We start from the raw sequence: 16231 nt of genomic DNA on the forward strand, positions 1-16231 counted from the left end.
TTCACTCATTTCTGATCTGATCTCTTCTTTAAGTACACTTAAAATAAATTAACCTTGACAGAAACAATTGAAACAACAGATCACTTTTGTAAATGTTGGGTACTTGAAAAACTTCATGTTTTGGGTAAATCTGTGTAAAATGCTACTTGGCATTCTCCTCGTCCTCGCATAGCTCACCTGCATATGGCACTCTGACTGTAGGCGGGTCCCTCGGTCACCGACAGCGCCTGTCCCACCTGGGTCTGGGTGAGGCCCAGCGACAGGCGCCGCAGCTTGAAGGCCTTGGCGAACTCCTTGATTTCGTCCAGGTCGATGCCGTCGACCACATTGGTGGTGGCCTGGTTGATGGTCGGCTCATCTGGGGAGTAGAACGAAAAGAGACACCAATTAGAGCACCTGCATTCGACCAGCACCCGTCGTGGGTGGGAGAGGTGAGTGCACTTAGGTCTAGCTACTAAACGGGAAATCTACAGCTAACTCTTCCTCCTTGGCTGGGTGGAGGTGGAGGGGAATGCAAATGACAGCATAAATTGCTGCCGTGTCGGGGGTCGGGGGTCGGGTCTTACGAGTAATTACAGTTAATTGCGGTAATTGCAAAATATTATTACACTGAAATTGGCCCCTGCCAGGCCAGGACCAGGCTCTCGGCGACAGGTAAATTGATAAAACTCATTTTCCTTTTCCCCTTGCCAAGGATGAGCAAACGTACAGTACACTCTTGCCAGGTTGTTCTTGTCTATTAGGAAAGTGCGAAACTTATTGCCTTTATCTGCTTAATTTGTTTGCCGGGAGAACGGGTAGCACGATGGCAACGGGAGCAGTACTGGAGGCGACTCCAGCGAACAAACTACTCAACTAGAATTTTGATTTATTTATTAATGATATGCAAGAAGCAAGAGACAACGATGCCATGTGTCTGAAAGAGCTAGGAAGGGACGACAACGGCAGCAGTAGCAGCAGAAGTGGCAGCAGCAACAGCAGCAGCAGCAGCCGGTTGCAACGAGAGCCTGGTGCTTTAGCGGTAATTAAGATGCGAGAATGGATTGAAGGAGGAGGCAGCATTGGAGGCAGCATTGGAGGCAGCAGCCAGGAAGCATCCTTTGCCGGGCGGGCGGGTCGTAACTCAAGCTGTCGTCGCAGCTTTGTTGCTTTGTTTGCCCCGGCTCTGTGCTCCTTGTTGTTTGGCTTCGAGAGTGAAATATGTCATTAAATGCGGAAAACATCTTAAGTTTTTGTATGCATCAATTAGTAGTAATTAAGCCGCATATTGTCTGCAATTTGTATGCGCAAACGATCCGTTGTAGCAATCGAGACAGCTCTAGGTAGTAGCTATTCCAGTCCATCCCCCATCACCCCATACCCCCGATCCTGATGGCTTGTCTCTAATGGGTGCCTGGGGTTTGACTTGTTTCTTGTTGTTTCTACTGATGCTGCCTCTGATGCCTCTGATGCTTGTGCCGATTGCATTTTTAATGCAGCCAAAAGTTTCAATTAAGGCTTGCCGAGCAGGCGGGAGCCTCCGACGAGGCTTGGATTGGTTTGCTGATGGGGCTCCAATCTAATCAATTCAATATTCTCAGCACCAAGAGACTCTCCTTTTTCTTGCTAGCCATAATCCGTGCCCAATCTAATCCCATCATTCTGGCCCAAATGCATCCTGACAGGAGCCTCTAACTCAACCAGCGTCTTCGTCTCCGTCCCCATCCCCATCCCCATCTCCGTCTCCGTCTCAGTGTCAGTCTCAGCCTTTGTCTCAGTGTTCGTATCAACCTAATCCAATGCCAGATACAGAGCGTGACAACGTCAACGCTGCTGCTAATTTGCCTAACACTTCCGGCTGACATCTCCCAACTTTGGGCCATGCCATGCTTTCACGCAAGTTTTGTTTAGACGCTCACCTAATCCCCGGCTCCAGTCTCCCGTCTGCCGGCTCCCAGCTCCCAGCTCCCTGCTGCATCAATTATGAATCCCGACCGTCTTGAGAAGTCGTGTAAATGCACAGCAAAACTTTTGCACTCACACGCGGAAAAAGGGGTGGTGGGAGGGTGGTGCGGCAATTGAAGTTGATTTTCTTTTGGAAAATTACATAATATTCAGTCAACTTGTTAGGGCTTTTCGCCACCGCCTGAAACTCAGCTACAAAGTTCGCCTTTTTCCCCGAAATCTCGTTAATTAATGTTGGCCAACAATTTGGCTCTGCTCATATCACCCATACGCAACGCTGCACACAACGAGTGCAGCTCTTCAAACGTCAAATCATCCTCAGCCCGATTCCGACCCCAATTATACGGCCTGTAGGACCTGACCTCCAGTTCATTCCAACTTCAACACTCGAATTTCTGGAAATGTTTAGGGCCATTCACGAGAGCAATGCTCGCTGAAGGATGTAGACATGGAACAGCCGACTGCATGATTAATTGGTTCTGGGCCTGGCCCAAATTATTGCTAAGCTAACTTATGAATACATTTGAATGCATGCAGCGGGATTGCAAAGAAAGAGTCGATCTTTACTCACTCGGTGAATCCATCAGCAGGTCGTTGTCGTTGTCGTTGCCATTGGGCGACAGGTGTGGCGGCTCGCTGCGCGACGATGGACTCAGCTTGAGGGGCTGCATCAGAGAGGCACTCGACGTGGATGGACCCGGACCGGGCGAATCCTCTCGGGGCGAGGCCGACGAGGCTCGCGTGGCCGTGGCCGTGGGCGGACCCAGCGACTTGGTGATGGTCAGCTCTCCATTGGAGGCATTGAGTCTGCATTGGATGGAAATGTTTTAGCTATGGAACTCCTTTGAAGCGGTCCGTTCTCTCACCTGCTGATGCTGCTAAGTACGTTGGCCGTGGAGCTCGAGGCGGCCGCGGAGGCAGCCGGCCCACAGGTGGTCGAGGTGGCTCCAACAGAGCCAGCACCCAGGCTTGGTCCGTTGCCCAGATAGTCCCGCTCCAGGCGCGGCGAGGTGCCCATGTTTAGGGCGTGTCCGGGCGGCGAATGCGTCCGGAACAGTGGTGATGTGTAGCCTCTATCGTTGGTGCTGTTTGCGGAGCTCGCCGATGTGGAGGTCGGCGGCGTCAGTCTGCCCGGGGGCATGTTCCCACCGCCCCTCTCGTGCGGCAGATGATGCACTGCACCCGAGCTGGATGAGACGCTGGCCCGCGTGGCCGTAGCCGTGGGCGTGTGCGAGCGCCTCTCATGTCTTTCGTGTCTGTCGTGTCTGTCGTGGCGGTCGTGTCGGTCGTGCCGATCTTGCCTCTCGTGTCGATCGTGCCTCTCGTGGTGGTGGCTGAGATTCATGCCGCTCGAAGATGCGCCACTGGCGGACATACGACCAGGACTGTGCTTGGGGGAGACTACGCGCAGACTGTGGCCGAAATGATGACGTGCCAGGGCGGCGGTTGGCGGTGGTATCGGCGGCGAGGTGCTGCTACTCAGCTCCAGCGGCTTCAGATCCATCTGAGGGGCAGTCAACTCGTCCGGATGCCTCAGGCTGATCTGCGGATGCGTAGATGAGACCGCTGCTGATCCCTGCGGCGGCAGGTGATGATGCAGATGCGTCTGCGTCTCCGGTTTGATGTGAAGCTGCTGCTGCAGCAGGAACGCGGCGCCTGGCGGTGGTGGAGGCGGACCCTTTGAAGGCAGCCCCGGACTTCCGCCGCCTGGCGATCCTGCTGGGGGTGTACGCTCCGCTGATCGTCGCAGATCGGCGGCGAGATGGGAATGTGGCAGGTGACCAATGGCCGCCGCAGCCATCTGGTGTTCCCGCTCCCTCTCCCTTTCTCTCTCCCTTTCCCGATGCTGTTGTGCCTGCTGTTGCTGCTGCTGATGGTTGGCGGCCGCTGCGGCAAAGAGCTCCGGATGCAGGGCCGTCAGCAGCTGCTGGACGCCGGTCGAAAAGAGATTGGGCTTGAGTAAATTCGTGGGTGTCTGGGCCAGTTGGGGCAGCGCTGTGGCATGCTGCAGGGCAGCCAGCGACGGCGGCAACAAGTCCCGCTGCTGCTCCCTCTGTTGCTGCTGTTGCTGTTGCTGCTGTTGTTGCTGCTGGTAGGTCGCATAGGCTCCAAATGCATTGGGCAGGAACTGCTCTGTGGTGGGTATCTGCGGACTCACGGGAATCGTGAGAATGGTCTGCACGGCGATGCCTGCGGATGGGGATAATGTATTAGATATTTTGCAATGTAAATGTTTCCCGGCTTATGTCGGAGCCCAAACGAGAGGAAATTGAAAGTTTCCCTAATCGCTTTACAAGCTTTGGTGTCCCGCCAAGAGTCAAATGAAGTCAACTATGATATTGATAGCCACACCGATGGATAGACCGACAGGCGGACAGACAGACGGACTGACTGACTGACTGACTGACTGACTGACAACTATAACTAATCCCAGACAAAAGTCCTTACCTTGCGCCGTTGGGATGAGCAGCTGGGCCCCCTGTACGCCCTGCACCAGCTGCCCGGAGGCGAGTATGAGTTGCGGCATCTGGGCGCTTGCTGGTGGCGCCTGAAGGGTTGGCGGTGGCGATGCGGTCGCCGCAGCCAGAACATTGGCCAGCGATGTGGCATTGAGGGCGTGGGGGGAGCTGCTGCTGCTAGGATTATCCGGATGCTGGCTGGAGGAGGCATTGCCGCCGCCGGAGCCAGAGCCAGAACCCGACACGGAGCCACACCCGGAGTTGGAGCTATTGTGTGCATTGGTGTTGCCGCCGCCGTTAGCCTTTGACGTCTTGTTCTTGCTGCCATTGTGGCAACTGCTGTGGGGCGGTGAGACTCGCGCAGCCGATGTGGATGCCGCACCAACTGCTGCCGAAGGCTCAGCACCGACGCTGAGATTCAACGGCGAATTGAATACGGAGGCAGCTAAGCCCTGAAGACTTGCCAGTGCAGCGGCCGTGGCAGGATGGTGATGATGATGCCCGTGATGTGGATGTGTATGAGGATGTGGATGTGGATGTGGATGTGGATGCGGATGTTGCTGCTGCTGTTGCTGCTGCTGCTGCTGCTGCTGCAGCGTGGCCAAATTTTGTAATTTTTGCAAATTTATCATGTCTTGCACTGTGGAGGGATTTAAGCAAAAGTCACACAAAATGTTGTCATTAGTTTTTGCAGCCAAAACTCTTTGCCAAATTAGTGGAACTGGCACAGGGGAAGGGTTGGGGGCTGGGGGCTGGGGGCTGGGGGCTGTGGGCTGGGGTGAACACTAATTGCCAGTTTACTCTTGGTTGGCTTTTTCGGGTTTAGAGGGGATATAAATGATTGCGTCAGGGATGGAAAGCAGCTTTTCAGGGGTCTTGGATAAATTACGAGTACATTAGCAAAAACAAGAATAAATTGTCTAAACAAAAATGTCAAAGGAGAACTGAAAGTGTCTTCGCAGCTCAGAATTCTATAAGTATTCCGATGTGCATTCCATTCCCGACTGGTGGTTCTGTTTTGGCTTTCGATATGTACTCACTAGTTCCGTTCAGATGCGCTGCAAAGGCCTTGGCCTGGGCCTGCTCCTCCTGCCGGAGACGCAGTGCCTCCGCTGCATCGTCGCCATCGGTCTCGTCCTCGTCTGCATCTGCATCCACATCCGCGTCCGCGTCGATCTGCATGGGCATCGGCATGGGCAGAGGCATGGCCAACGGCGAAGCGGGCTGCTGGTTGGCCAGGGAGGCAGCCTTGGCAGCCAGATTCTTGTAGAACTCCAGCTCCTTGACGTGGTCCTTGGTGTCGTACGGGGAGCGCGAGTGGGAGTGGGAGCGGGAGTGTGGCGGGGGCGAGAGCAGGCCGTGAACGTCCGTGATTTCCATATCATCATCGATATTGTTGTTGTTGTTGTTAATGTGGTTGCTGCCACTGTTGCTGTGGTGGTGCAGGGAGTGGGCGAGGCTGCTGCCGCTCGGGGAGTGGATCTTGTGGCCACTGATCTCCTTGTCAAAGTCCTGCAATCAAGCGAAAAATATGTGTTAATTCACTTGACACCTTCTTGAATGGCATTTAATATGTTTTACATTTCCATCCCAGATTCCATTGAGCAACTGAAACTGCGCCCCACTGGCTAAAATTCAATTATATATTTTCCACAATTAATGCATTGTCAATTGTTTGCCACGCCCCCGAATGAGTCCTGAGTCCTGAATCCCCGCTCATTGTTTGCTGATTGGATTATACGAGTACATACAGTATTTAAGCGCCAGTGGATGGCATTTTCGGAATCGGAATCGGAATCGGACTCCAACTCGCAGTCGTATTACATTTCATTTGTGTCAATTGGGGGGACATTTACATGTTTGTGCAACAGCAACACACACACACACACACACACACACTGCATTGTGAGAGACGAGAGACGTTAATAAGTTAATTTAATTTCTGTTGTAATTGTCAGCGCACATTTATTGTTTGGCATTCTGATCCCCTCCACGGGGATGAGCTGGGAAATTTATGCAAATTTAATTGGTTGCAACTGCTCGCTCCAAGGGAATTATCAAGTATTTGGCCACAACTGACACCAATATTAGAATGATTAGTCCTTTCCGGTGTCCTCCTCCAAGTGGAAGGTCTTTGCTATACAGACTCGCGAGCTTAAACCCCCTGCTGCACTTTCCATTTAAATTTAAAGAATCATTGGGCTGTTGGGTAAACAGTAAAAAAAGGGAAGATACTCGTACTCGTACTCGTACAAAAAAAATAAGTGGAAAGGTAAACCAATATAATTATTGGCAATTAATGCTGGCGACGGCCAATGTGCTTAGCGCGGAGTGGAGGAAACGAGCCACATTAATGCCAGGACGAGCCCAGCTGTCCCAGCGGCGGTCCTTGGACTAGGACCCTGGTTCCTCGCAACGTGGCTGAGCTTCAATTAAATTTTATTTGCATAGGAAATTAACATAATTGTAGTGCAAAATACCAACCCAAAAAAAATGGAAGGGAAAAAACAGGAAAATGGAAAAATCGGAAATAGAAAGAACCGAAGAAAAGCAATAAAAGTAAGCAGCAAACGTGTCAGCAGCGCAGGAAAAGTGTTGAAAAAGTATTTAGGCAAATAAATATAAATGTTTGGTGGGTGTTTCGAGTGCGGTAATTAAATGGAATTCCGAATGGGCAGACATCGGGGATGGCATCGCATCGAAAGCCAACGGCAATTACTCCGCCATCATCTACCGCATGGAATCCTGGGGCAAATCATTCACACTCTCACACTCGACACTCAATCATCAGCGCTCCATCTAGTCACTGTCTAACATATCTGCCGACACGGGAGACAAGCAGCCACATTAATTAAAGCCCTTGATTAATTTCATTTGCAACGTGCAGTAAATACATTAAAAATTGACATTTACTGGCGCCGTCAGGTGCACAACAGCCACTACTTAAACAGTGGTCACTCGGCCACTCCAGGGGAGGGGGAGGGGGGGATGAGAAATAGGAGCAGGACCATGGCAGGACTCGAGGCTAGCTGCTCCTGCTGCCGGTGAAGCAAGTTAATGTCATTGCACAGCAAATCGAACTAAATTTATGACACGCCGGGAACGAGAGAGTGCATAAAAAATGGAAAAAGAAAAGAAAGCCACGTTAATGTCCTCTGTGGAAGTGACTGTGCATGTGTGTGTGTCTGTGTGTGTGTGTGCATGTCCTTTATGCAAACAGGCGGCAAACAGACGGCCGCTGACAGTCACTATATGTGGCACATCCATAGTTGCCGCCAAGTAGAGTGGATGGGGGGGGGCGGGAGTGTAGTGCAGTGGCGCCCACTGATGTGCAATGAATTAACTTTTCAACATATTTACCCACGCTCAATTGAATGGGACTTTCCAGGCTTTCCCCCATGGGGAGATAGGGGTGTGTGTTTCCTACGGCAGCAGCAACAGTGGCAGCACTGCCGCTAAAAGTTGAGAAACAAAACGTTGCAACCATAATGAGGCGCTGACGCTGTCGCTTGGCTTTTGTCTCTCAGTGCCGTCCTCCTTCTGTAGACTCGCAAATGAGCGGAAATTAAAAACTGATTTGGCATTGAGGAAGCTCCGCCGAGGAGGGATGGGCATTGGGTATTGGGTGGGTGCAGAGGAACGAGGTAGATTTTATAAAATTGATTCTTTACTCCAATGGGAGGGCAACAAAGAATCAAAAACTTTCAAAAAGTCCGGGAATATGTATAAAAAAACTGTTACCAATTAGAAGCAGAAAGCAAATAAATTTTAGAGCTCCACGATTGGTTTTATTACCATGAAATCATTCGTACCACATATCTGCACTTCAGTTTTGCCGCTTCAAGTACAGTTTTTGACTACATATCATTATTTCCTCAGCGGCATCCGATGCGCAGCTCAATACAAAAACTGCTGCCCCAAAAGGGTGGCATGCACTGGCAGTCGTGGTCAGCCTGCACAATCGTATGCATGCCACATACCAAACACTCCAGGGCACCCCTTGCCACCCAAACGGACAGTCGAACGGACAGCAAGGCTTCTTACTTCGTTTTTTACTCGATTTGCGCCGCGCCGCGCCGTCAAATAAAAATGAGCCAAAAAATAGAAAATGAATTGAATTATTGCACGGAGCAGGAGGATGCCCACCAATGCCGTGGGAGGTAGGATGGCGGGATGGCGGGATGGTGGGGGGTCGGGGGTCGGGGGTCGGGGGTGGCACTTGACAGCCTCGAATGTGATAAGCAAAAGCCCCTGCACGAAATGGAAAATGCGATGGCAGCTTTTGCTTTCTTCTTATTATGCTTCAGCAGCTCTGTCCGCTCTCTGCCCCATTCGTTACTCTTTTACTCTCGCGCTTCCCCCGTGGATCCGCCACCCTCCATCGTGCTGCTGCTGCTGCTGCTGCTACTCCTGTGTCTGTGTTTTTATGTAGCATGCTTTTGAGTGCGACGCGAAATTATAATTCACACATGTGCCATACCACAGGGGAGTGGGACCTGCCACTGCTCCAGCTCCTGCTCCTGCTCCTGCCCGTGCCACTGGGGTGCTCGGCCATTTGCATGGATGGCATGGAGGGGGGGGAGGGGGACTGGGTATGGGGAGACTGTAAAAAAATGCAATTGCCAAAAAGTAGCCGGCAAAAAGAAAGCGAAAACGACAACGACGACGGCGTCGGCATCGGCATCGGCGAACGGTTGCGCTGCTTGTTTGCTTTAATTGCAAATGGCATTTTTTCCAACGGGAATCGCGGCATGGAGGCTACGGGAAGGACATCCACGTTACGTTACAAGCTGACCAGCAGCACCCCACCGGCAAGAGCACCACCACCGATTCCAGTCGGGCAGGCGGGCAGGAGGAGGCAAGCAAGGCTCATAAATTGTCGAAAAATATTTGTCTTGTTCTATTTTTGGTCAACCGACGGCCGGGCGGCAAGCAGTGCCTGCTGCAGCCAGCAATATGCTTTTTGTGCCCCCACCAGCCCGGCCCGTGCCACGCCCCAGCCGCCTTTTCTGTTCGTTGTGTTGCAAGCAAACATTTATGAGTGGGGCGTGCAGGAAAGGGGCTCGATGGGGCAGGCCCTGGCTCCCTGCTTGCACTTTTGCATATTTAATGTTTTGTTTAACGCAAATGCACATAATTTCATCACTGACTGTGTGCGTGTGCGTGAGTGTGTGCGTGGGTGTTGTTCTGGGTGTGGGTGTAGTTTTCGTTTTTCCGCCCGACCCCTTCTGCAACTGGTAAGTCGTAGAGATGTGAAAATGAATTTCAATTAATATTTATGTTGCTTTATGCGAATTCTCGCCAGCCTGAATTGATAATGTCCCCTTGGTCTATTCTCTACGAAGTAGAACCAAATTTCTAGGTCCATAATGCTTGAGCGTGTTTGCAGATAGATTGGTCTGATCTGATCTAATCTCTGGCAGTTACCAATTAGCGACTCTGCCATCGATCCATCCACTTACCGTCCATCTCTCGGTCCACATTCTGAATAGAAATCATTGTGTAACGATTCAATTTCTTGCGCCATTTCATCGGCACGGCACAGCCGGACACACAGTGTCGATAAAAACGTAAGCATCAGTTTCAGTCGATGCCCGAAAAGTGAGCGTCCAGCCCGCCCAATACACCACCCAGTGCACCACCCAGCAGTGACAAACAAAAGCTGCAAGCTGCAGACGTTGCAATTTCGACGAGAATATATAGCAGTAAATCTATATACGCATACGCCGTATATGTATGTGGGCGCATGTATGTACCATATACTGCCACCGATATATAGAAGGAGGAGACGCAGCTGACAGCCGCATGGCGAATGAGCGAACGAAAACAAAAAACGAAACAAAACAACAGCGAAGCACAAAAACCAAAACAAAAATGTGTAAAAAATGAAAGAGAAGCAGAAGGGGCAAAAATACATTACATTAAAGCGTGAGGATAGGGGGGGACGGAGGGACGGGGGGAGTTGAACGGCTATAAAGAGAGCGAAGCGAATTGGAACAAAACAAAAAAAGGGAAAAGGAAAACGAAATACGAAAGGACACAAGGAGAAAGGAGAAAAGGGACAGGGGACAGGCATGGTCCATCAGCGGCAGCAGAGGCAGATCCAGAGCCCGACATCAATGGGCGCGCCACTCAATCAACCCCACTTGGGTGGCGGGGTGGCCGGAGTGGGTGGTGTGGGTGGCCCAGCGAGCCGCTGCTTGACAACAATGAAGGCCAAGCATTGTCCAGGACTCCCAGGCCTCTTCTCTCTTCAACCCCCACTGGTGGTCGCCTCACTCTCCTCGTTCTGCATTGTGTGTGTGGGTGTGTGTGTGTGTGTGTGTGCCTGAGCCTGTCCCAATTTTTTTACGTTTTTCCCGCTTACTCTATTTTTTTCACTTTTTATGCCTTTAATTTTGCTGTTCGGGCTTTCTCCTCCTCTTCGGCTCTCTCTTACTCTCTCTGTCTCTCTCTTACTCTCTCTGTCTCTCTGTTTGGTGCTGCTTGGGTGGGCATCTTTTTTATGGAAGCATCGCCTGCTGCAGCTTTCTGACTGCTTGGTCGCTGGTCAGCCGCAGTTATTCTTTGGGGGCGACCTGCCTGGACGTGGCCCCCGATGCGGGGCCACTGGTCACTTCTCTGGCCAAATAAATGCAATTTTAACCCCCTTCTATTCAGCATCCTACAAGCCATCGGGAGTGCCTACCTTTTCCTCTCTCAACATAAATCCTGAAACCTCTCAGAAGCCAACGCCATCCTGGACAACGCCCACTCTCACGCCCACCTCACGGAGGTGGGCACCTCCCATCGCCTCGTGGCGTGGTCTTGCTTTTCACTTTTGGCGGCACACTTCTTTTTTTTTGCCGTTTCTCTGCGCCCAAAAATAAAAAGTAAAAGTTGCGCTTCACCTCACCTCACCTCAGCACCCACCACCCAATCTCACACATCCCTCATCCCCTGCCCTCATTTCCCACCCTGCTATCTCCTTCGGCTGGTCAGTCCTTTGGCTACGTACGGGATGGGTGTCTGTCGCAGCATTTATTGCCGCACTGTAGCCCCGGGGAGCTGATTCCTTTCGTGCCTCTCCGCTGCTCATTTGCATCAGTATTTTTAATTGGAATTGGCGCTGGAGCTGGAGCTGGAGATGTAGGTGGACAACATCGAGTGGTCGAGGGTTAAGGTAACAAAGAAAACGAGAGAGAATCAGCTTAGAATCCTTGTCAATTGATGCGTCGATTCTGGAACAGCCGATCGATTTGATAGCAACACAGAATCTCTGATTGAGAACGTAGCAAAAAAGCAATTATACTCGTATCTCATTGGGTAATTATTATTTGAGCAGAAGCGATAGAAAAGTCAAACGATACAATAAAAGGAATCAGTTGCCTTATCTGTTTGCTGTCGCTCTATCCTTTCTATCGTGGCTCAGTCAGGGCTTTGTTTTTGTCTCCTTCCTCTGGTCCTTTTTTTCGCTACCCAGAGAGTTATTGATGCTTCTGCCTTTTCACCTTTGGCGGCACATTCGGTTGCTCCCTTTGAGCGCCCCGATTCCCCTCGATTCAACGCACCCACCCACTCAGAACATGGCCATTACGCACCTCCTGCCACCCCCTACAGCAGACCCGGACGCCGCTTTTGCCAGTTGCCTTCTTCTGCTATTTTTAACAATTTTTTCATGTTCAGATCGTTGTGTTGTTGTCTTTTTAGTTTTGTGCCCCTTTGTGCCCCATCTGCCACCTCCCACCCTCTTCGTTTGTTGTTTGTCGGCTGCTGCTGTCTTCTTTCCTGGCCTTCTTATTGGTTGCCTCTGCCTCTGCCTCTGTCTCTGCCTCTGCCTCATGCTGCCGCCAGCTCGTGTTATTCTTATTTTAGGCAACCGTCGTGGCAACACACACAAGTTATCCACTTTTATGGCACTCTTCTTTTTTTTTTGGCGGCGCACACACGGTCGCGAATCCTGCCACCTCCGTCACTGGGTCTACGCTTTTCCTCTACATTTCTCATTCGTTGCTGTTGCTGTCGCTGTGTTCTCATCAAGAAAACGAAAAAGTAACATTTTTTCGGCTCTCGCTGATTGGTTGCACCCCTCGGTCCATGTGTGTGCCCCGGTTGCTGCCCCAACTGCTGTTGCAACAATAAGAATTTTTGTTTTAGCCGTAGACCAACACACCCATTTTATTGTGTCCTCTCGCTGTTGGCGGGTGGTTGGGGATGGGCTGCCGAGGGCTGAGGGCCGGCGATGGGCCCTTGGAATGTTTGATGCAGCAGCGGAGAGAGCCACTCAGCGACAGGTCCCTAGTGTGTATCCAACGATTGGGGCGATCGAATGCGTGCCTCAGTAAAGGGAACACGAGTTTTTCCAGTTGTGAAAGTAATTCATTTCGTATAGAATGGCTTTGTATTCGAGCTTTTTAGAAAGATCGCAACACATGGCTACATTTGGCGAAGTAATTTAGCCCCTGCCTGACAAATGTCTGGCAACACCTTTATGGCCACAGTTTGTGTCTCCGTCGAAGGAAACTGAGAACTACTGGACATGGCCCGTTCGAGTTTGTGCCAAAATGTAATTACTTTACATACAGCGTGCAGCGTGCCTCATGCCACTCTCTCGTTATTAGCACTTTGGAATTAATATTCGTACTTTTCAATTACCGCTGACACTTGTCTGTGGCAGCCGAGCCCAAAGCCCCTTGCCCGTTGCCCCTGCCACTTGTCCATGACTCTGCCACTCCCACTCCCATTGAGAGCCTACCAACATTGCTGTGGCTAGAGGACATAGCATACCATGCCCGATAGCCCAGTTACATGGCCCATGCCCATCTCTCCATCCCAGTGCAGAATGTTAAATGTCATTGCCGCTGACATAAATGAATAGGTGCATTTATTGCATTTGACACTCGTCTGCCACACACTGAGCGAGAAAGAGAGAGGCAGACGAAGAGAAAGGGATGGCGAGAACAAAGTTGTGCCTTGGCTTCCATCTTAGTCAGAGGTAATACTGCATTATTGTTAATAAAAGCCAAGTAGCTCTATACACACACGAGTGAATGAATGCCACTAGTTGTGGCCCCAGAAGGGGAAGTTATGGATGGTCCTGCGAATGGTAGATGAATGAATGCACATCTCTGTTTGAATCCAAGAGAAGAGTTTTTTTATAGTGGTGTTCCTATTTTTCGCTCCGAGATTAGCATAATTTTTGGATTATAATACTTGTTAAAGTCTGCTCCCAACTTCTGAAAAATTAACCCCATTCAACTGGAAAATGAGCACACCCTGATGGCTGGCTCATCTTCCAGCTTCCTCCTCCTGCCCATCTGGCCTCTGGTCCTCTGGCCGAGCGTTGCCATGCCGAGCTGCCATATGGATAGTCCGGGGAACGTGCAACTCGTATAACATTTCTAATTAAAATTTCGTACAGATCCCCAGCCTAAGCCCCCGACAGAAGAAAGGTTATTAACATATTTACCATAACCAGAGGGGGACGAAAAGGAGGAGGAGCTCACTACTCCCCCCCACATGTGTGTGTGTGTGTGTATGTTTGTGTGTTATTTGTCCAAGCTGTTGGCCATTAGTTTGGCATGCAATCGGGCAAGTTGTCCGAAAAAGTAAGTTGGAAATCGTTGCCGCAATCAGGGGGGCCCTCCCCCCGGCCAGAGAGGCGACATATACATATGCATGCACGGGTGCCGGTCCGGTGCCTAAGTAGCTGCGCTGTCTTCATTAAAAATTGTGCCGCACACCCTGGCACCCTGGCACCCTGGCACCCTGGCACCCTGGCACCCTTGCCCCGTGCACCCTTCTACCCAGACCCCATTTGCACCAGCGGTAACGTTAGAAGTTGCACTGGCACTGGCTCTGGCACTGGCGCTGGGTCTGGCCTCAGCAGTAGCTGTAACAACAACAAATCGGGCTTCATTCCTAATTTAAATGCAAATGAGATTCATTTGACGACGACGTCGTCCAGGCTGCAACCATGGCCCTGCTTCTGCTTGGGCCACCCCCCACAAGCCACTCCCCACTCATGCACTTGGTCAATGCCACACACACACACACACACACACACACACAGACCATCCAGGCCCAAGCACATTAAAACAGAGTCAGACACATGAGTCTGCCGAGCAAGGAGCTCTGTTTCTCTCTTTCTCTGTCCAAATCTCTACCTCCAGCGAGTGTGTTTCTTTTGGGTGTGCGCCTACATTATGCAAGTAGCTTAAATGGCTACAAAATGCGTTGCTTTGGCGAGATTTGTAGCATACATTAGGGCCGGCTCTGCAGGAGTGCGATTGCAATTGCTGCCTACGTTTAGGCGCAGCCTTAAGCTCAACAATGGCCGCCATGTCTGGCTCGGAGTTTCTCACTCTCCCCCCCTCTCTCTCTCTCTCTCTCTCTCTCTCGCTTTCAGAGGGTGTCAGGCTGTCTGGACTGCAAATATAATCAGACTGGAAATATGCCATGCTTTTTGGATTTCTTGATTAGTGCTGTTCTCCGTGTGTGTGTGTGTGTGTGCTGTTAGGACGCTCACCGACGCCACTAGGTAGGCAATGGATTCCGACATTGTGCAAGAAGGAGAGAAAACAGAGTGAGCGAGAGAGAGCGACAGAGAGGATAGAAGACTCTTATAATTTCAGAAACTTAAGCAATCCAATCAAACCGTCATCAATGTAAATATTTCCCCGCATCTGCTGTACATAGAAAAAGAAAAAACTTATTACTCATGCGCCACGTTGCACCGAGCACCAATCAATATGCAGGCCATCAAATATTTAAACTAAAACTACAAAATAACAAAAATGGCTACGAAAACTTAACACACACATCGACGTGTGTGAGCGAGGGAGACAAAGATAGAGAGGATATGGGATAGCAAGATATAGCTAGAGAGAGAGAGCGAGAGAGCAGAGCCTCACAAAAGGATTTTAATTGAGTGCAATGGCATGTGAGCGATATGCAGAGCGAAGGCAATGCAGCAATGCAGAACGAGACAGCCGATAGGGGAAGACAAGGACAAAATCCAAGCAACAAATTCACCTCAACATCACGCCACCCCCTCCCCGCCCACCCACAATCCGCCGCCCACTCACTCATCGTACTCGTCTACAGCCAATTCTTGTGGTCAAAATGCATTTTGAAGTTATGCACATATCCTGTTGATTTTTGAAATTATCAAGTCTTAAAACACACACACAACTGCATCGCATACATTTAGTCTGATACAAAAGCAGGAGCTGGCGGATAGGGGGGGGGGGGGAAGGGAGGGGCAATGGCTCTAGGCAGGGGCTGGCTGTGGGGCCGACCCTTCTCTTTGCCATTTGTTTCCGACCGTTTTTGCATGAATTATTAAATGCTATGTAATTTATTTGATTGTGTTTGTGCCAGTGTTGGCCCATGCACTTCCTTCTCTGTGTCTGTGTCTGTGTCTGTGGCTGTGTCCGTGCCTCTGTGTGTGTGAGTGCTTGTTGGTATTTATTGCACTTAACTGCTTTTGGGGTTACATGTAACAAGGCCTCCCCCTCCTGCGGCCTCCTGCGGCCTCCTTCGGCCTGTCTCCAGACCCTCCTTCCTCCCCTTCGTGTATTGTTGAAATCTTATGCATTTGTCATGAATCTGAAATATTTTCGGTTCGTTTGGTTTCTCTTCATGTATGTATGTGTACTGTGAGAGATGCGTTTCTATGTATTATATTATCCTTTTCGTGTGTTTGTGTGTATATTATGGGCGGGTGTCCATCAACCCACCTACCAACTGCATCCACTGCTAGCCACAGACACACACACACACACACACACACACAGACATTAGTTTGTGGTTTAAGCTATTTTCGTTGCAGCAATTTATTGATCAAT

The 16231-nt window shown here is 50.6% G+C and overlaps 1 protein-coding gene across 7 annotated transcripts in view; it reads right to left on the reverse strand.

The window, feature by feature from the left end:
* LOC108160338 (POU domain, class 6, transcription factor 2) overlaps nucleotides 1-16231 on the reverse strand; it is a 65671-nt gene that overhangs the window by 2687 nt on the left and 46753 nt on the right. For all 7 annotated transcript variants that reach the window (XM_017294274.2, XM_017294272.2, XM_017294279.2 and 4 more), the window contains 5 exons: nucleotides 5444-5915; nucleotides 4393-5043; nucleotides 2811-4134; nucleotides 2516-2751; nucleotides 178-358 (listed from right to left, as the gene is read on the reverse strand). In XM_017294274.2, coding sequence (XP_017149763.1) covers nucleotides 178-358; nucleotides 2516-2751; nucleotides 2811-4134; nucleotides 4393-5043; nucleotides 5444-5915 — 2864 coding nt within the window. The remainder of the gene's footprint in view (nucleotides 1-177; nucleotides 359-2515; nucleotides 2752-2810; nucleotides 4135-4392; nucleotides 5044-5443; nucleotides 5916-16231) is intronic.

Source organism: Drosophila miranda, chromosome 3 (assembly GCF_003369915.1).
Source record: "Drosophila miranda strain MSH22 chromosome 3, D.miranda_PacBio2.1, whole genome shotgun sequence".
Classification (NCBI taxonomy): domain Eukaryota; kingdom Metazoa; phylum Arthropoda; class Insecta; order Diptera; family Drosophilidae; genus Drosophila; species Drosophila miranda.